This window comes from Rattus norvegicus, chromosome 15, assembly GCF_036323735.1.
Source record: "Rattus norvegicus strain BN/NHsdMcwi chromosome 15, GRCr8, whole genome shotgun sequence".
Classification (NCBI taxonomy): Eukaryota; Metazoa; Chordata; class Mammalia; order Rodentia; family Muridae; genus Rattus; species Rattus norvegicus.
In genome coordinates, this window is record NC_086033.1 from 61160895 (window position 1) to 61177496 (window position 16602).

General features: G+C 35.7%; 1 protein-coding gene across 9 annotated transcripts in view; it reads right to left on the reverse strand.

Moving 5' to 3' along the window:
- Positions 1–16602, reverse strand: part of Naa16 (N(alpha)-acetyltransferase 16, NatA auxiliary subunit) — a 59276-nt gene that overhangs the window by 40191 nt on the left and 2483 nt on the right. For all 9 annotated transcript variants that reach the window (XR_010057850.1, XR_010057851.1, XR_010057849.1 and 6 more), the window contains exons 2-7: positions 15180–15264; positions 12741–12845; positions 11288–11445; positions 9655–9789; positions 5699–5852; positions 3050–3169 (exon numbers count right to left, since the gene is read on the reverse strand). Coding sequence is in view for 4 of the 9 variants with exons in the window: in NM_001399534.1 (NP_001386463.1) it covers positions 3050–3169; positions 5699–5852; positions 9655–9789; positions 11288–11445; positions 12741–12845; positions 15180–15264 (757 nt within the window). In the remaining 5 variants the exon portion in view is untranslated. The remainder of the gene's footprint in view (positions 1–3049; positions 3170–5698; positions 5853–9654; positions 9790–11287; positions 11446–12740; positions 12846–15179; positions 15265–16602) is intronic.

Below are 16602 nucleotides of genomic sequence, written 5' to 3' on the forward strand. Positions count from 1 at the left end.
AAACTAAACAAAACAAAAAACCCTATTAAGAGAGTCTTTAGAGACAACAGAGATGGCTCAGCTATCAACAGTACTTGTTTCTCTTGCAGAGCACCTGGGTTTAATTCCCAGCACCCATATGGTGTCTGTAATTCTAATCCAGAGGACCCAGCCCCTCTTCTGGCATCTTTGAGCACCAGGTACACACATATATTCATAGACATAAAATATAAATCAGTCTAAAATAACAACAAAAAGAATAGACTCTTTAAAGTGGCAACCATTTCTCCCAAATAACATAAAGAAGTGATAAATTCTATCCAAAAATCATTTAACTTTTAGTATCATAAAGAAAATCCACACAAGAATGACATGCTATATACAGAATAGTAACAGTGTAACTCCTGCATATTTAGAGATATTATCACATACAAGCAATTAGACTACCTATAGTAATGTTTTAAGGAAAAAAGTTAAATATATTTAAGCTATAAGGATAGGTTTCAGATAAAAAAAATGTAATTTTTAAGAATAATCCACAGTCTCAGGCATGGTGGCACAATCCTTTAATTCCAGTACGAGGGAGGCAGAAGCAGGTGGGTATCTCTGATTTCAAGGCTAGCCTTGGTCTACACAGTTCTGTTTCTGAACTATCAGACAATCGATCCTTGGTAAATGCAAACAGGGTATCTTCACAGTAAATGAGCTGTTTGTATTAAGATTATAAAAGATTGTATTTGAAGATGTAATCTGGAAGATTTGAATAATTTGGAGAGGTAATTTGTGACTCATACCCCCTGTACTATGTTTTGGAGTGCCAATATGGTTGGATTTTTAAAATGGGGATCTCTGAAAAATATTTTTTCATATTCTGTTAACAACTTAAAGACTTCATAGAGCATTAAGGACCTTTATCTAAATTATATAAACGAAGGTTACTAAGTATACTTAAAAAAAGAGATATCTCTGCATTACATCCAGATAAAATGAATCTTATATATGAAATTAAGTTGGTATTAAGATATTACTGTTTTAATGCCCTAGTTGAAGTAACAAGCTGGGGGGAAAACATCTGAAGGACTCTAAAAACATAGGTAATGTAATAGTTGTAAAGCAATATTTTATACCATCAAGCACCTTAAAATGTGAACTACGGTACAGTTATTTTACTAAAACATTTAAGGACTTTACTATTAACTGCTTGTCAGTGTGGTGTTTAACCTTCACTGTCAACTTGAATGGATTTGGGTTCACCTAAAACAAACTCTGGGTCTGACTTGGAGAGCATCCAAAGAGGCTAAACAGACAAGCGAGGATCCAGAGAATGAGCAGCCCCATCCCATGGGTGGGAATCCAAGGGCAGACTGAGAGAGAAGAGGGAGCAAGCTGAGCACACATATTCATCACCTCTGCGTCCTGTCACTAGCCACTTCATTGTCCCACCCCACTGTCCTACAGTGGGCCAAAATAAACCCTTCTCTACCTGCTTTTGTCTAGTGACTAGGCATTAGTTAATAACTAGACATTTAAGGAAAAAGGCCATAGTTATTTTACATTTCCAGCTGAAAAACATGTAACTTTTGCCCTGTTTTTTCAAACACTATTTAGTCAATATTTTAATCATTTTCCTAAAAAGATGCACTTAAATTTTTTTTTAAAATGTTGTAACTAGTCCAGACATACTTTCTGTAAATAAATACCATTTTAAGTTGGGTCTCGTGGTGTGTGCCTATATTAGAACTTGGGATAGAAGAATAGAGTTCAAGGTCAATCTCAGTTACATACCAAGTTCAAAACCAGCCTCAGCTACAAGACCTTGTCTCAATAAAATAAAATGAAATAAAATTATATTTTTGATTTTGGGAATAGTAACTGCTCCTATCAATATTCAATTCTACAAATTTAAGACAAAATTTGGATAACAATCTCAGGAATTCTCAAAAATTTCACAGCTATCTAATTTCAAGATACATATTTTTCATTCTCCACAAATTGACTTGGCTTGAAGAGAACGATTTTCATATTGCCTCTCTATACTATATAACCTCAGTGAGTATTCTCTCACTCAACCATTACATTTAAAGTCTAAGATAACAGATCTCTAGTGACATAATATTAATTATGCCATTTTCCAGAAAGGAAATACTCATTCTTTTCCTCATCTCTCTAGTTAGGTTTCTGTGTTTTGTGTGTGTGTATGATGTGTGTATTGGATGTTCATATATGTAAGTGCAGGTGACTGCATGGCATTACGTATAAGAGGCCAGAGGACAATCTCTTGTATGAAGTCCTTACCTTCTACCTTGTTTGAGACAGGTTCACTGTTCGCTGCTGCATACTCCAGACTACCTGGACCACAGGCTTCCAGATAACAAACATGTCTAGATTTACATGAGTTCTAGATATCTGACCTCAGACCCTCACACTTCCTCAGCAAACACTTTATACACTGAGGCCTCTCTCCAGGCCTGTATTTGTTTTGGAAACAGGGTCTTAATATGTAGCTCAGGCTGCCCTTGAACTCCTAAGTTTCCTACCTTAGCTTCCTAGGATTATAGACACGCATCACCAGGCTTGACTCTTGTTTACTAAAATTTTAAATGACCCTTACTCTCACTGGCAAATTCAGAGTCTATTTCTTCAGGATTCCAATGTATACTGAAGAAGATCAGCTGAGACATCCAGCCTCATGCAATGGATTCCTGGACTATCAGGAGACAACCATTGTTCAATAGCTGGACCACAGCCTTCGAGCTGCTCTAATAAATCCATTTTTACATAATACATATTCATTCTATCAGTTTGGTTCCTCTAGAGAACCGAGAAACACAGACCCTAATATGAATTTAAAAAAAGATTTTAAATGAGTAAAGGAATTTAAAAGGATCTATTAGCATTGTTATTTAAGTATAAACATTTTAGTTCATTTTCATGCCCACATATAATCTGTTACTTTACTACATGGAAAAAACAATTGTTAACGTTAAAATTATCTATCTTTAAAGATTAGTATACCTTTCATTTTATCACACTTCAAAAACTAGTTAAGTGGAGAAAAATCATTACATACGGAGTTGCAATGCTTTTTCCAAGCCTTCATAATAACACCAATTTTCTGCATTCCAATCAATCAAGTTTTTGAATACTTCACTGGCTTCTTTTAGTCTTCCCAATTTCAACAGCATTTCCCCTAAAATTAAGTTTAAACATACATTTATTTTATTTAAACATTACTTTTCTGACCCAAGAGAATTCTCTAAGCATTATTAATAAACAGATAATTTAGGAAAACCTCAATTCTGTGTGCTTCCTTTAGGGCATATTATATATTAATGTACAGTTTGTCTTCAGAATGAACCACTTTCATTTTTGACTCCTTCCCATACCCTAAATATACAGACAGATACTAACTTCTTAGTAAAAAAATTATCTTTTCAATATACATATTTTTATGGCCTCTTGCAGATAACTAAAGCAAAACAGTAAAATCCAACTGGCAAATCATCCACATGAAATATGCCAACCTTATTACTGTAAAATTTAAATGTGTCTTCCTTGATCAGTTCCTGTACTAAGTGACTGTCCATTCTCTTGGTTTCTTTTCTAGACCATTAAAATTGTTTAAGCACAATTATTTAACTAAACAGTATTTCACAGCAAGAAATCACATAAGCCATGGTGATAAGGTTTAAGTTCAAAATCGATTTACAAAAATCGCCAAGTGGGTCTGGAAAATAAGGCTCTAAAACCCCTCAGACACAATGGGAAATACATTTAAACTAAGGTAAAAGAGGCTTTTTTAAATGAATATACCACACATTCCTATTCCTAATAGTTCCCATTCCCCAAGGAACCATCTAAAAGAAAAAAAGGCTCTGGAATAGCTCTATAATATTATTTAAGATTCTGTAATGTTATATAATTTTATACAATCAATTTCCAAAATAAAATTAAACTAGGTATATTACATTGTACATACCAACTTTGTGAATTTGAGCAAGGTTAGACCTGATACAAAAGGGGCTGGCACCACTGTTGGGAACAGAGAAACAACGAACACACCCTAACTCCTGCACAACTGTTATTTTGCCCAATCTAATCACTGTCCTGCTTACCCCATATATAACTGGCAACAGCATATTTTTGACTCCCATAAACATGTTATCTGTTACCGCCATGAAGCAAACAGTGTCAGGATGCACAGAACAAACAAGTGCACATACTTATCAACTAAGTGAAAATATACTAACGTTTACAACTTTTAAAAGGATCTTTGCAAGCTAATGATTACAAATGACATAAATATCAGAATACTATATGGGCCTACAAAGTTCACTGAAAAAAATAACATAGCCCAACACCTCTATAAGCCATATTGAGAACTGGCTAATTTATTCAAGATTAGAGAGCCCCAAATCTTTGCCGACAACATTATGAATGAATGTGGTGATGTAATGAAGCTATTTACAAGATTTTTTTTAATGAAACCAATGTCACTGTATCATATTTATTTTGTAATAACTGTATTCTTTCTTAATGTTATAAGACAAAGAAAGCCAGAGAAAAACAGCTGCGCCTGAGAATATTAAGATTTAATCACAAAAATAGCAATGACACAATAAGAAGGAAAAATAATTGCCCTTTTCTTTGGTTCCATCACAGATAGTAGAATAAGAAAAAGAATACTTAATTATATTTTATTGATACTTTGAAAAATAGTGCTGTCACTAATACTGATACTAATATTAATTATAATAAATTACTAAGTTAGGTATCAAAAAGCCAGCTAGGTGCCTAAAAGCATGTATTGCTCTTGCAGAGAATTTGAGTTTAGTACCAGCACTCAAACTGAGCAGCTTAGAACCACCTATAACTGCAGCTTCAGGGGATCCAATGCCTTTACATCCCTGACAGCTGCATCACCTATTACACCCACATATAGACAGACACACACACACACACGCACACCTATTATAGCCACATAGACAGACACAGACACACACAGACACACACACACCTATTATACCCACATATAGACAGATACACACACACACCTATTATATCCACATACAGACACAGACAGACAGACACACAGACACACACACACACACCCCTACACAGTTAAAAGTAATAAAAAACAAATCATAAACAAACATACAAAAAAACCCAAAAAACTGGGGTTGGGGATTTAGCTCAGCGGTAGAGCGCTTGCCTAACAAACGCAAGGCCCTGGGTTCAGTCCCCAGCTCCGAAAAAAAGAAAAAAAAAAAAAAAAGAAAAAAAAAAACCCCTAGAGGCTGGAGAGATGGGCTCAGTGGTTAGGTGCACAGACTACTCTTGGAGAAGACCTGGGTTCCATTTCTAGCAACCACTCGGCAGCTTACAACCATCAAAACCTCCAATTCCAGAGGACCAAACACCTTCTAGTTTCTGAAGGCACCAGTCATACACATGGTACACACACACATGCAAAGCAAAACATTCATATACATAAAATAGAAACCCAAGTCAAAAAATGCTACATATTAGCAAGAGGACAACAGCTCCTTAGTTCCCCCCATGTCATCAAAAGAATGTCATGGCGATTAAATTAATAATGGTTTAGTAACCAAGTGCTTAGACAGCCACTAAATACATAGGGTTAATTGTTAGGACAAAAATGGCCATTTTAAAGGGCTATTTAAAAAACAAAACAACAACAACAACTAAATCAACTTACCCTTAATTTCTTCCACCAAAAGTTTATCACATATCAACTTCTCATATGTTTCTATATGTTCCAAAGATTCCTGAAATAAATTTGCCTCTCTCATCACTTGATTCTGATATAGTAACAGTTCGCTATATTCATAAGCTATTTTGTTGGGAGGAACCTAGAAGAAAACAACCAAATTATCTTATTTGTGCAACTATATAAATTGTTACAGATCTTCAAATTTTTTACTCAGGATTCTTTTGCAAATTTAATCCAGAAGCAGTTAAAAATAGGTTAGTAAATGGTCAATTTCATCTTTAGAATAAAACAGGTTTATAAGGCCAAGTGAAGAGGAAAAGAGCTTAAATCCAGATATAAAAGTGGGTGACATCTTAAGGAATCTGCCAAAAACTTTTAAAGAAAAAACAGAACCAATAATGGAATTTAGCAAAGTTTTATACAAAATTTCCTCAAGAAAATACTGTGAAGCAGGGCATAGCAGAGTAATGTCAGCACACACAACTGTAATCCAATGCTCAAAGAAGCAGATGCAAGAGACTTCAGAATTTAAGGCCAGCCTCAGAGACAGGAAGGACAGAAGGGAAAGCTTCCTTAGGCACCTTTCTAAATTACGTGGTAAGGTCTAAGGAGCACCAAAGAATTATTCTCTTCCCGCCCTTTATACTGTACCCAACAGGACAGGAAGAGCTGAGGCACTGTTATAAAACCTCTTGAGTGTTGTAGGCCTGGTCCAACACATCCACACAGAAAAAGTAAAAAACTGTAAGTTGGTTATGGACCAGATCAACAAAATTAGTAACTTAACCTAGAATGACCAAAGGGAAAAACAGATAGCATTAAAATCAGAAACTAAAGAAACATCACCACAGGCCTGAGATTTAAAGAAGAGAAGGAGGAGGAGGAAGAAGAGGAGGAGGAAAGAAAGAAGCAAAGATAGATTAAAAGAGAAGACCACAGAAAATTAAATGAGAAATAAATTAATAAGATGAATTAAATAAAAGCTTTTATAAAAAAAACTGACTGAAAGGGCTGGAGATGGCTCAGCAGTTAAGAGCATTGGCTGCTCTTCCACAGGTCCTGAGTTCAATTCCCAGCAACCACATGGTGGCTCACAACCATCTGTAATGGGATCTGACGCCCTCTTCTGGTGTGTCTGAAGACAGCTACAGTGTATTCACATAAAAAAAATAAATTAAAAAAAATGATTGAAGACATAAAAAAATCTAAATAGCAATAGAAAATAAAATTCATAATAAATATCCCATAAAGACCAAGATGAGATGGCAGCACAGGTGCATTCTACCAAATGTTTACAGAATTAATGCCAATCCTTCAGAGTATTTCATAACAGAACAGAAGGAGACACTTCAAAACTTAAACCCTGAGGCCAGTATTACCCTGATATAAAACAAAACCGGGCTGGGGATTTAGCTCAGTGGTAGAGCGCTTACCTAGGAAGCGCAAGGCCCTGGGTTCGGTCCCCAGCTCCGAAAAAAAAAAAAAAAGAACCAAAAAAAAAAAAAAAAAAAAAAAAAACAAAAACAAAACCAACCAACAAAAACCCCTATAGACCAACATCCCTTTGCCCAGGGTTGATGAGTGTGTGTTTGGCGGGGGGGGGGGGGGGGGGGGGGGGGGGGGGGGGTCTTCTGTTGGTGGTAATTTTTGTTTTGTTTTGATCCTCTCACTATGTAGACCAGGCTAGTCTGGAACTCAGAGGCCTGCCTCTGCCTTGCTGGAAATAAAAGCATATGCCACCATACCCTGAGATGATCGTTGTAACTTGACACATTCTAGAGTCATCTGGGAAGAGGGTCTTAGTTAGCCTGTGGGCATTTCTGTGGGAGATTATCTCAACTGATGTGAGAGAATCTCCTTTCCCTAGGCCTGGGAACCTATAGTGTATGAGAGAAGAAAACAAGCTAAAGACGTAAATGCATGCATTCACTCTCTTGGCTCTGACTATGGATGCCACTGGATACTCAAGTTCTTGCTGCCTTGACTTCCCTGATATGACTGCAACCTGGAATTGTGAGCTTAAAATAAAACCGTTTCTTCCCTAAGTTACTTTGGTTAGGATGTTTTATCACAGCAACAAGAAACGAATAAAAGACATCTAGTATTCCTACACTTCATTAATAACAGGAAGACATAATTGGGTCAGGGAGATAGGCAAGTGGGTAGGGAGTGTTTTACAACCTAAGCTCAATTTCCAGGAACTGTACGATAGAAGGAGAGAACCAACTTCTCCAAGTTATCCTCTAACTTCCATATGTTGCACAAGCACAAAGAAATATTAAAAAAAAAAGATGTAAAATCCAATAAATAACTGGCACGAGGCATCTGCACAATACAGAGAAACAAAATTCATATAACAGTGCTGGTGAATGTTTAAATTAGTATAGCTACGTCACAAAGCCATAATACCAGATCTAGTGCAGACATAATTACAGTCCCAGAACTGTTAACTTTTATAATTCCAGTTTTAGATTTACACTGAAGACAAACACAAATGTAGTCAACGCAGCAGCAAATAAGGGCATTTATAATAGCACTGTTCTTAATAGAGACAAAGTAGACAAACTATTCCTCATTTATACAACACAACAAAACACAGTGTTTTAAAAAATGGATAAATGAGGGGGCTGGGGATTTAGCTCAGTGGTAGAGCGCTTACCTAGGAAGCGCAAGGCCCTGGGTTCGGTCCCCAGCTCCGGAAAAAAAAGAACCAAAAAAAAAAAAATGGATAAATGAGCCCTAAATTAATATTAATAAGTCTCCAAAATGTTGAAAAAAAAAAGCTAACAGGTTGGGGAGATGGCTTAAGGAATAAATCACTTGCTATAGAAGATGGCGACCTGAGTTTAGATCACTGGAACCCATATTAAAAGCCTAAAGTAGTAGAATTGCAGCAGCTGCAATCCCAAAACAATTACAAGGAGGTATGTGCTGTAGACAGAACTGTTCAGCAAGCCACCTAGTCTATAATACACAGCATACACATACATACATACACACACACACACACACACACACACACACACACACACACACAAGACCCTTTCTCACAGCAAGGTGGAAGGCAAGAACTGTCTCTTGGAGTTTTCCTCTGACTACACACACACACACAGTCACCCACTCACAACACACAAAAGATAAAAACTATCAGGCTAGAAACAGTGATACATGCTTATAACTCCAGGACCAAGAAAGGTAAGCTTAGAGGATCTTGAGTTCAAGGCCAGCCAGGACTACACTATGAGACCCTGCCTTAAAAACTAACAAGCAAACAAAAACTCTCATGTAAATTCTTAAATATATAAACAAGTCTGTATCTTTTATAGATGTATGCATGGCATACATACAAAAAGGAATCTCTGTACTAATTTCAGATTAGTGGTTACCTCTGGAAAGGTGCAGGAAAAACTTAAGCTACTTCTATATAATTTTTTAAGTAAAACCTTTAACAATTATAGAATGTTAACATATGTAAAAGAGCTAATATGCTTTATATTTTTATAAAACAGGTTAAGTATTCTAAATATTCTAAATACATTAACATAGAACAAAAATATACCTTTTCCAAATCCCTAACTAAATAAAGTAATATATAATCATAAAAACAATTCATCTTCCAAATTCTTTTCATTTTACTATTTTTCTAGTTCTGCAGATTGACCAGGGCTGTGCACCCATAATACAACCGACCAGACAAGCACTCTTCCTGAGCTCCACCACCAGTCATCATGTTTTATTTCTTTATCTGTCAGAATACTGTTGAGATTACTATCCACAAAGCTTAAGAATTAGTTTATTTTATACTGGGAATTCTACATTTTAAACTTTTCTTAATTATTTTGAGATATTTTTCATTTTTTTCAGTTTTCTAAGAAAAATTTAAAGGTAAAACTCAAACTATTTTAGCCTGCAATATTAGGAAAAAGTGTTAAAGTTCTTACTTGCTGTGTTTGTCTAAATTCTTCTAATAGTTTTAGCGCGGTATCATAATCTTTCAGCAAATGGTAAGCGATGGCATATCCAATCCAGGAAGCACGCTGTGTCGGGCGTAACTGAAGAAGTTGGTATCTTGTCTCCTAGGAAAGAATTGTTTTTTCTAAGTTCTTTATTTATCTAACATGTTTACATTGTATCTGAATTTTAATAATCTTTAATAACATTATAATTAATTCAATCAACAAGTACCAGTTCTAAAACATTATAAAAATGTTCTTCACATTTCTAATCTAAGTCAAGTCTCTGTGCCTTGTAGTCCTTGCTGTGAGGCTGTTACAAAATTAGGATAGCTTCTGACTATACTAGATTTTTAAAGCTATTATATGAAATTAGCTTATTTATATTATTGTAAGTGGTCTCCAATATAGGATGGAGCCAGGAAAAACACTATGGGGCTCTTCCAGTGGAAATGCCCACTGCCAATATGAAACAGCTGAATTTCTGTACTATTATGAACAAAATATCAGAAATCCTTCCATGGATACACTAGAAAAACCAAGGGTATTCTGTGTAGCAGAAAATCCAACTTCTCTACAGAGGCCCTACCTCCCAGGAGTAGCTCATTTCTTTCTCAATGTTTTCGCACACTGAGTCTAGAAAATGTCTATTTAAGTTTGCTGACTATTCCATGGTTACAAGTGGTGCAAAGGAGGCCATTCTTTTCAGGGCCTCTTAGCCATCGCTGGTCCCTTTTCATAGAACATCAAAGTACAACACTTTATATTACGTTCACTCTTGCTTCTGTCACCCGCTCCTTCATTTAAGCGTGGGTCAGTTTTTCTCTCTGGCAAATACTAATGTGGGCCCAAGTTCAGTTCCCAGGACACACTCTGGGCAACTCACAACTGCCTATCATGTTAGTTCTACAGAATCCAGTCCCCTCTTGTAGCCTCCATAGGTACCTAGACACCTATGGACAAATAGAGACAATACCACACATAACTAAAGAGAAAAATGGATCTTTAAAAATACCATTTTCGTGCTCGCTTCGGCAGCACATATACTAAAAATACCATTTTCATGACAATCCTTTCCATAGTATTTTATGCTTACTAACTTAATAAAAAAAAGCTAAGTAATCTTCAGATTTCAGTAAAAGCTGAATGTCAAGTCCATTTTCAGTTTAGCAAAAATGTTAAAACAAAAGATATTAGTATAATATGTTTTTATTGTGTGTGTGCGTGCATGTGCACACATGAGTGCACATGTGGAAGCCAGAAAACAGCTTTCAGAAGTCTGTTCTCTCCCTCCACAGTTTAAGTCCCAGGGATGCTACTCAGGTCATCAAGCTAGGTGGCAAAGGTCTTTATTCTGCTATCTCAGTTTACCCTTATTTAATGCTCAAGTATTATCATAGGGCAGTCCAAGTGGGTATAACATCTTGCCTTAGGCTTACTTCATCCTGAATTCTATTAAAATTTTAATCTTTACCCCAAGTGTTGTAGCATATACCTTCAATCCCATTACTCAAAAAAAAAAAAAAAAAAACAAACAAACAAACAAACAAAAAACCCCCAAAAAACAAAAAAAAAAAACCCTTGGCCCCTGTATTGAAAAAGTACATTTAAAACTACTTACTCGATAACCTTCAAGATCTCTCATCTGAATCTGCAATAGAGAGAGATCCCTCAATATTTGCAAATTATCTTTATCTAACTTGAGGGCATTTCGGTAGCACTTAATAGCTTCATCATACTTCTTATCAGAACGTTGCAGGAGCCCATATACATGCCAACCTATCAAGTTAAGGAAACACAGACAGCCAGACACTACAATATACATTGCAATAATCTCAAAAGTATTTCATCTGGAATGTGTTTCACAGTGATCTGGGATCAGAGGGAAAGGACAATTAGAAACAGGCAAATACAAGCACAGCCAAGCTTTGACTATTCAAGCTGGGTGATGGGGACACAATGATTCAACACTCAATCTCTCCCATTTTATCCATGCTTGAAAATTTCCATAATATTTGTAGGTAACTTTTAGAAAATTCTTGGCAAAAATTTGTAACATTTTCCTACATTCAATTCCCTGCTTTTGTAACCAAGCAATCTCAAAATTCACTTATATAAAGATTGTCTTTATTTTCTAAAATAAGTTTAGATATTATCCAATTCTAAGTAATATAACCACCATTTAATTCACTAGTGATATTAAAAGACACAAAATTAATTTTTACTCTCTTAGTTTATCTTATGCCAAACCCCCAAAACTACCATAATTACACTGTAGGGTAAAGTCTGGGATAAGAAAATAATCATTTAGTATTTTGAGAGACTCCTAAGTTAAATATGTGAAAATATGGAGACTATGAATGGCAAATATTAATCATATGCTAAATGAATTAAATGCCAGATATATAAGGGTACTATGTTAAAAGACCAAACACAAACATGGGAAATGAAGAAATTTCAACAATCCTTCTTTAAAAGTTTTTTAAATTGGTTTACATGTTGAAATACTAGCAAATGAAAGGTACTGTAAATATTCAGTAAAGTAATAGTTGTATCTGTGTTAATAGAATTCAAGCTATAGAACCAGTTTTTCCTGACACAAAATAAAACCTGGTTTTCATTTCATTTGCTAGTTTTGCAGTGCTAGGGGTTATACCCAGGACGCCTTGCATGCACTGGGTAAGCACTCTACTACTGAGCTACAGATCCAGCTAAACTTGTTTTAAAATAGGTTTCTTCTAAATTTAAAAATTCATCTAAAACTTCTAAAAGAAAATTCAAGAAACACAAGTATTTATATAGATTAAAAAACTAAAATTCATTTTCTGAAGTAGGGAAATATCAATCAATTCATGGATGTTTAAGGAAAGAGCTGGTCTCTGTCTCTCTATGAAGATTTTCTTTAAAATACTCCAGAAAGGATCAAGGAACAGAATACTGCTGATGAGTAATGGTTAAATACATAGACTTCACTAAAATTCCTAAGATTTCAAGTTTCACAGAAAAGTTGTAAAATTTGAATTAGAAAAGACAAGTAAATGAAAACAAAACCACAAAACTATGGCAAAGGATACAGACATGACTCCTGACGTCACTGCGAAGTCCTTTTCGAACAAATTCATACGCTTCTTCTCTTTTTCCTAAACAGTTCAATGTTAATCCTTTCATAGCCAAAGTCTCTGAAAAATAATTTTAATCTGTTTACAAATCAAAGATTCGAGTCACTCTCCTAGCACTCCGTTAGTATCTGGGATCTAAAGTACTAACTACTCTTACCCCAGGGCTTTTATCTTCATTACAAAGGTACAAACGATAGTCAGACTTACTGTTGGCTTGAAGCATCTCCCCACCCCACTGAAACCAATTTTAACTAATCATAATCTACTTTATACCTCACAAAATGACTGACTACCTAAATATATACACTGTAATCAGTATCACCATACTCAATACTGAAGTCGTATTCTAAAATGCCTTAGACTGGAATAGAGTTCTACCCTTTACAGGACTCTATATGGAGGGATTTATCCTCTGAAAAGTTTAACAAAGCAGGCATCCCAGTTCTCTTGAATTAAATTTACAGTAGTTCTATACTTTTGCAAGGCCAGTTCATTTCTGTGTGTTTCTATACACGTTTTTGTGTGTGAGTGCAGGTAAATACATCAGGTACACATGTGGAAATCAGAGGATTTCCTCAATGTTATTCCTCGATGTACACTTTCTTTATAAGGCAGGATCTCTTTGCTTTTAGCTAGGCTAGCAGGTCCAAGAGCTTCCAGAAATTCTCCTATCTACACCTCTCAGCTCACTGTAGAGGCACTGGAATTACAGACGCCCCACCCCCACCCCCAACCTGATTTTACATGGATTCTAAATATGTGAATGCAGGTCTTTGCAATTGCTCAGAAGAATATTGCCCACCAAGTATTGCCACCCAAGTATTGCCCCACCCAACTGAGACCAATTCTAACCACTCATAACCTAATTTTTTTTGTTTGTTTGTTTACTTAAGACAGGGTTTCTTTCTTTCTGACTATCTTGGAACTCTGTAGACCAGGTTGGCCTTGATTAAAGGAATACACTACCAAAGCCTGGCTCAAAATCTAATTTATACCTCACAAAAAAAGAGTGACACTAGTTTGCACTTGGAAAGGATAACATTGTACTACAGAAAAGCAACCCAAGAAAATGTTAGGAAGTTAATGAAAGATGAAGATGATTTATAATAAAGTATTTCTCTGAAAAACTCCACAAAGGAGTTACTTAAGATAGTAGCAGTGATTTTCAAACAGATCAAATAGTTTTCAGAACAGTGTTTCACTTTACAAAGAAATCCTGTCTTTAAAAAAAGAAAAACAAAATGATAAAAACTTTATACTATGATTGGTTAGAATTGGTCTTAGTGGGGTAGGGCAATTATTTAGTAGGCTGAGCAATTGCAAAGACCTGAATTCACATATGCAGAACCCATGTAAAGTTTCATTTTCTAAAACTTCATAAAATGAAAGCTTCTATTTCCTTTAAAAGATTATCTAGTAGTTTTAGAAAGGTGAACAGTATCAGCCTATTTTCCCTAATTAAATGATCTTAAAAGTTGTCCAAGTCTAGTAGTCTAAGAGAACTTAATTAGCTATGTTATGTTATAGACCATAATTTTCTAAAACAAATCTGATCTTTTCAACAAAAAATTCCGACTAGTAAAAATGATGGAAAAATAAATGTAGACTTTATTAGGAAGAATTTAAAAAACCCTTAACAACCTAATTATGAATTGATGTAACATATTATAAAGATGAGGCAGACAGGAGCCAGATACATGGCTCGGTGAGTAAACACTTGGCACCAAGCCTGACAACCTGTCCCACCCATGGGACCCACATGGTAGAAGGAACCAATTCTCTGAAGCTGTTCTTGGGCCTCCACACATGTACTGTGGAATGCATGCAACCGTACACACACTCACACATGATAAACATAAAAATAATACATCAAAAACATCAAAGAATAAAATGTGTATATCTTCACACTATTCTATACTGCAATAACAGCCTACTTTTATACAAGAAACTGAAGTAAAAAATTAGAGTCTAGTCAGAGTGACAGATGAAAGAAATTAAGCATCCCCAGCCCAAAAGTCCCAAATTCTAAATGATCCAAGATTTGAAACTAGAATTTCAAGGTTTTTTTGAATTGGTGTATAGAACTGGTAATCTAAACAAGTAATCCAAAATCTGAACTCCTCTAATATCTGAAGTCCTTCTGAAGGGGGATATTAACATGCACATTACCTCATCCAATTGTCTCAACTTCCTCATCTGAAAGTAAAGGCACTGCATACAGTAAAGCATGAAACCAGCTCAGCAGAAGATTCACTTGAAACATAACCAAAAAAATGCTAAACATTCATGCACAGACCACAGCCTTAGAACCTGAGCACTCCTCCACTGTCAAAAGTCCTCCTGGTTTTAGAATTATATTCTCCCAAAGCAACACAGCAATACGTGAGACAGTACCTCCATGGTCAGCGAATTTCGGGTTCGAAAGAATCATCTTGCAAAACTTGAGGCCATTTTTGTACTGTTTCTGTTCGTAACATTTCTAAAAGGAAACAGCAGGTTATTTTATAAAACAATGAAGCAATTTTCATTATATCATGTACATTTAAATTGAAGATCCGAAGTCTAAAATGTGATGACGTGCTCTTCTATTTATATTAATCACAGCATTAAGTGCAGCTATATATGCCTTGACATATAACATTTCCACTATTAATAAGAGATAAAGACATAAATGAATAAACTCAATAAATGCATAATCATCAACCAACACCGACACAGAATATAGTAAAGAACTTTAAAGCCATACAATTGTGACTTAGTACCCACTGACCAACTTTCCCCAGTCCCTTCCTCCAGTCATTCTCATCTACCCCTGGTAACCTCTGTTCAACTTTTCTGGTATCAAACTTCTTTTGGTTACACATGAACCGTAGAGTCCCTAAAGTCTCGTCTATGCCTGGCTTATTTCACTTACCATGCTGTTTGATTTCATCCATGTTGCTGAAAATATTATATCTTCATTCTTTCTATAGCTGATTACTATTTCATTGTATGTACCACACTGTTTTATCCATTTATCAATTGAAGAACATTTAGATTGTTTCCATTTATTGGTCATTATGCATGATATTGAATAGTGTTGTAATAAACACTACAGATGACTCTTCAACATACTGATCTCAATTCCTTTGTATATTACAGCAGTGATAGCAGGATCATATGGTAATTCTATGGGTATTCTTGTTTTAGTTCGACTTTGTTTGTTTTTAGAAACTCCCTCCATAGTTTTTTTTAAGTGTGCGTGTGTGCATGCTTGCGTGCACGCGCTCATGTACAGATCAGAAGACAATTTATAGATCTTGTCCTCATTCGTACCTTTCCACAGGCTCCAGAGATTGAACTCTGGTCCAAGCACTTTATCTGCTAAGCCATCTCACTGCCCACCATACTGCCTTCTATACTGGCAGCACTGACTTCCATTACAAAAAACGATGTGCACGGGTTCCATTTTCTCCACAACCTTCCTTGCCAGCACTTCTCTTGTCTTTTTAATTTTATTTAGTTCTTAACACAAATACAAATCTACCTTTGTTCCAAACCGTGGTGCAGCTACAAAGACTATCATTCATCTAACACTAACATAAAAGGCATCTCTATTCCCAAATCACACAAGTCGAGCTCCTCTCCACTTTCTCATCCACTATACCCTTCAGACTAGGTGTTCATCTCTCAGTATTCAAGCTTTCCCCCACTTAGGACCTCTACACTATATTCCTTTGAACTAAAAGGTTCTTCCTCCAATGTTGCCGTGGCTGTTCCTTTGATCTAAGCCACTCTTCACCTACTTGGCCATGCTATGTAGCTCTGCCAGCCTCCT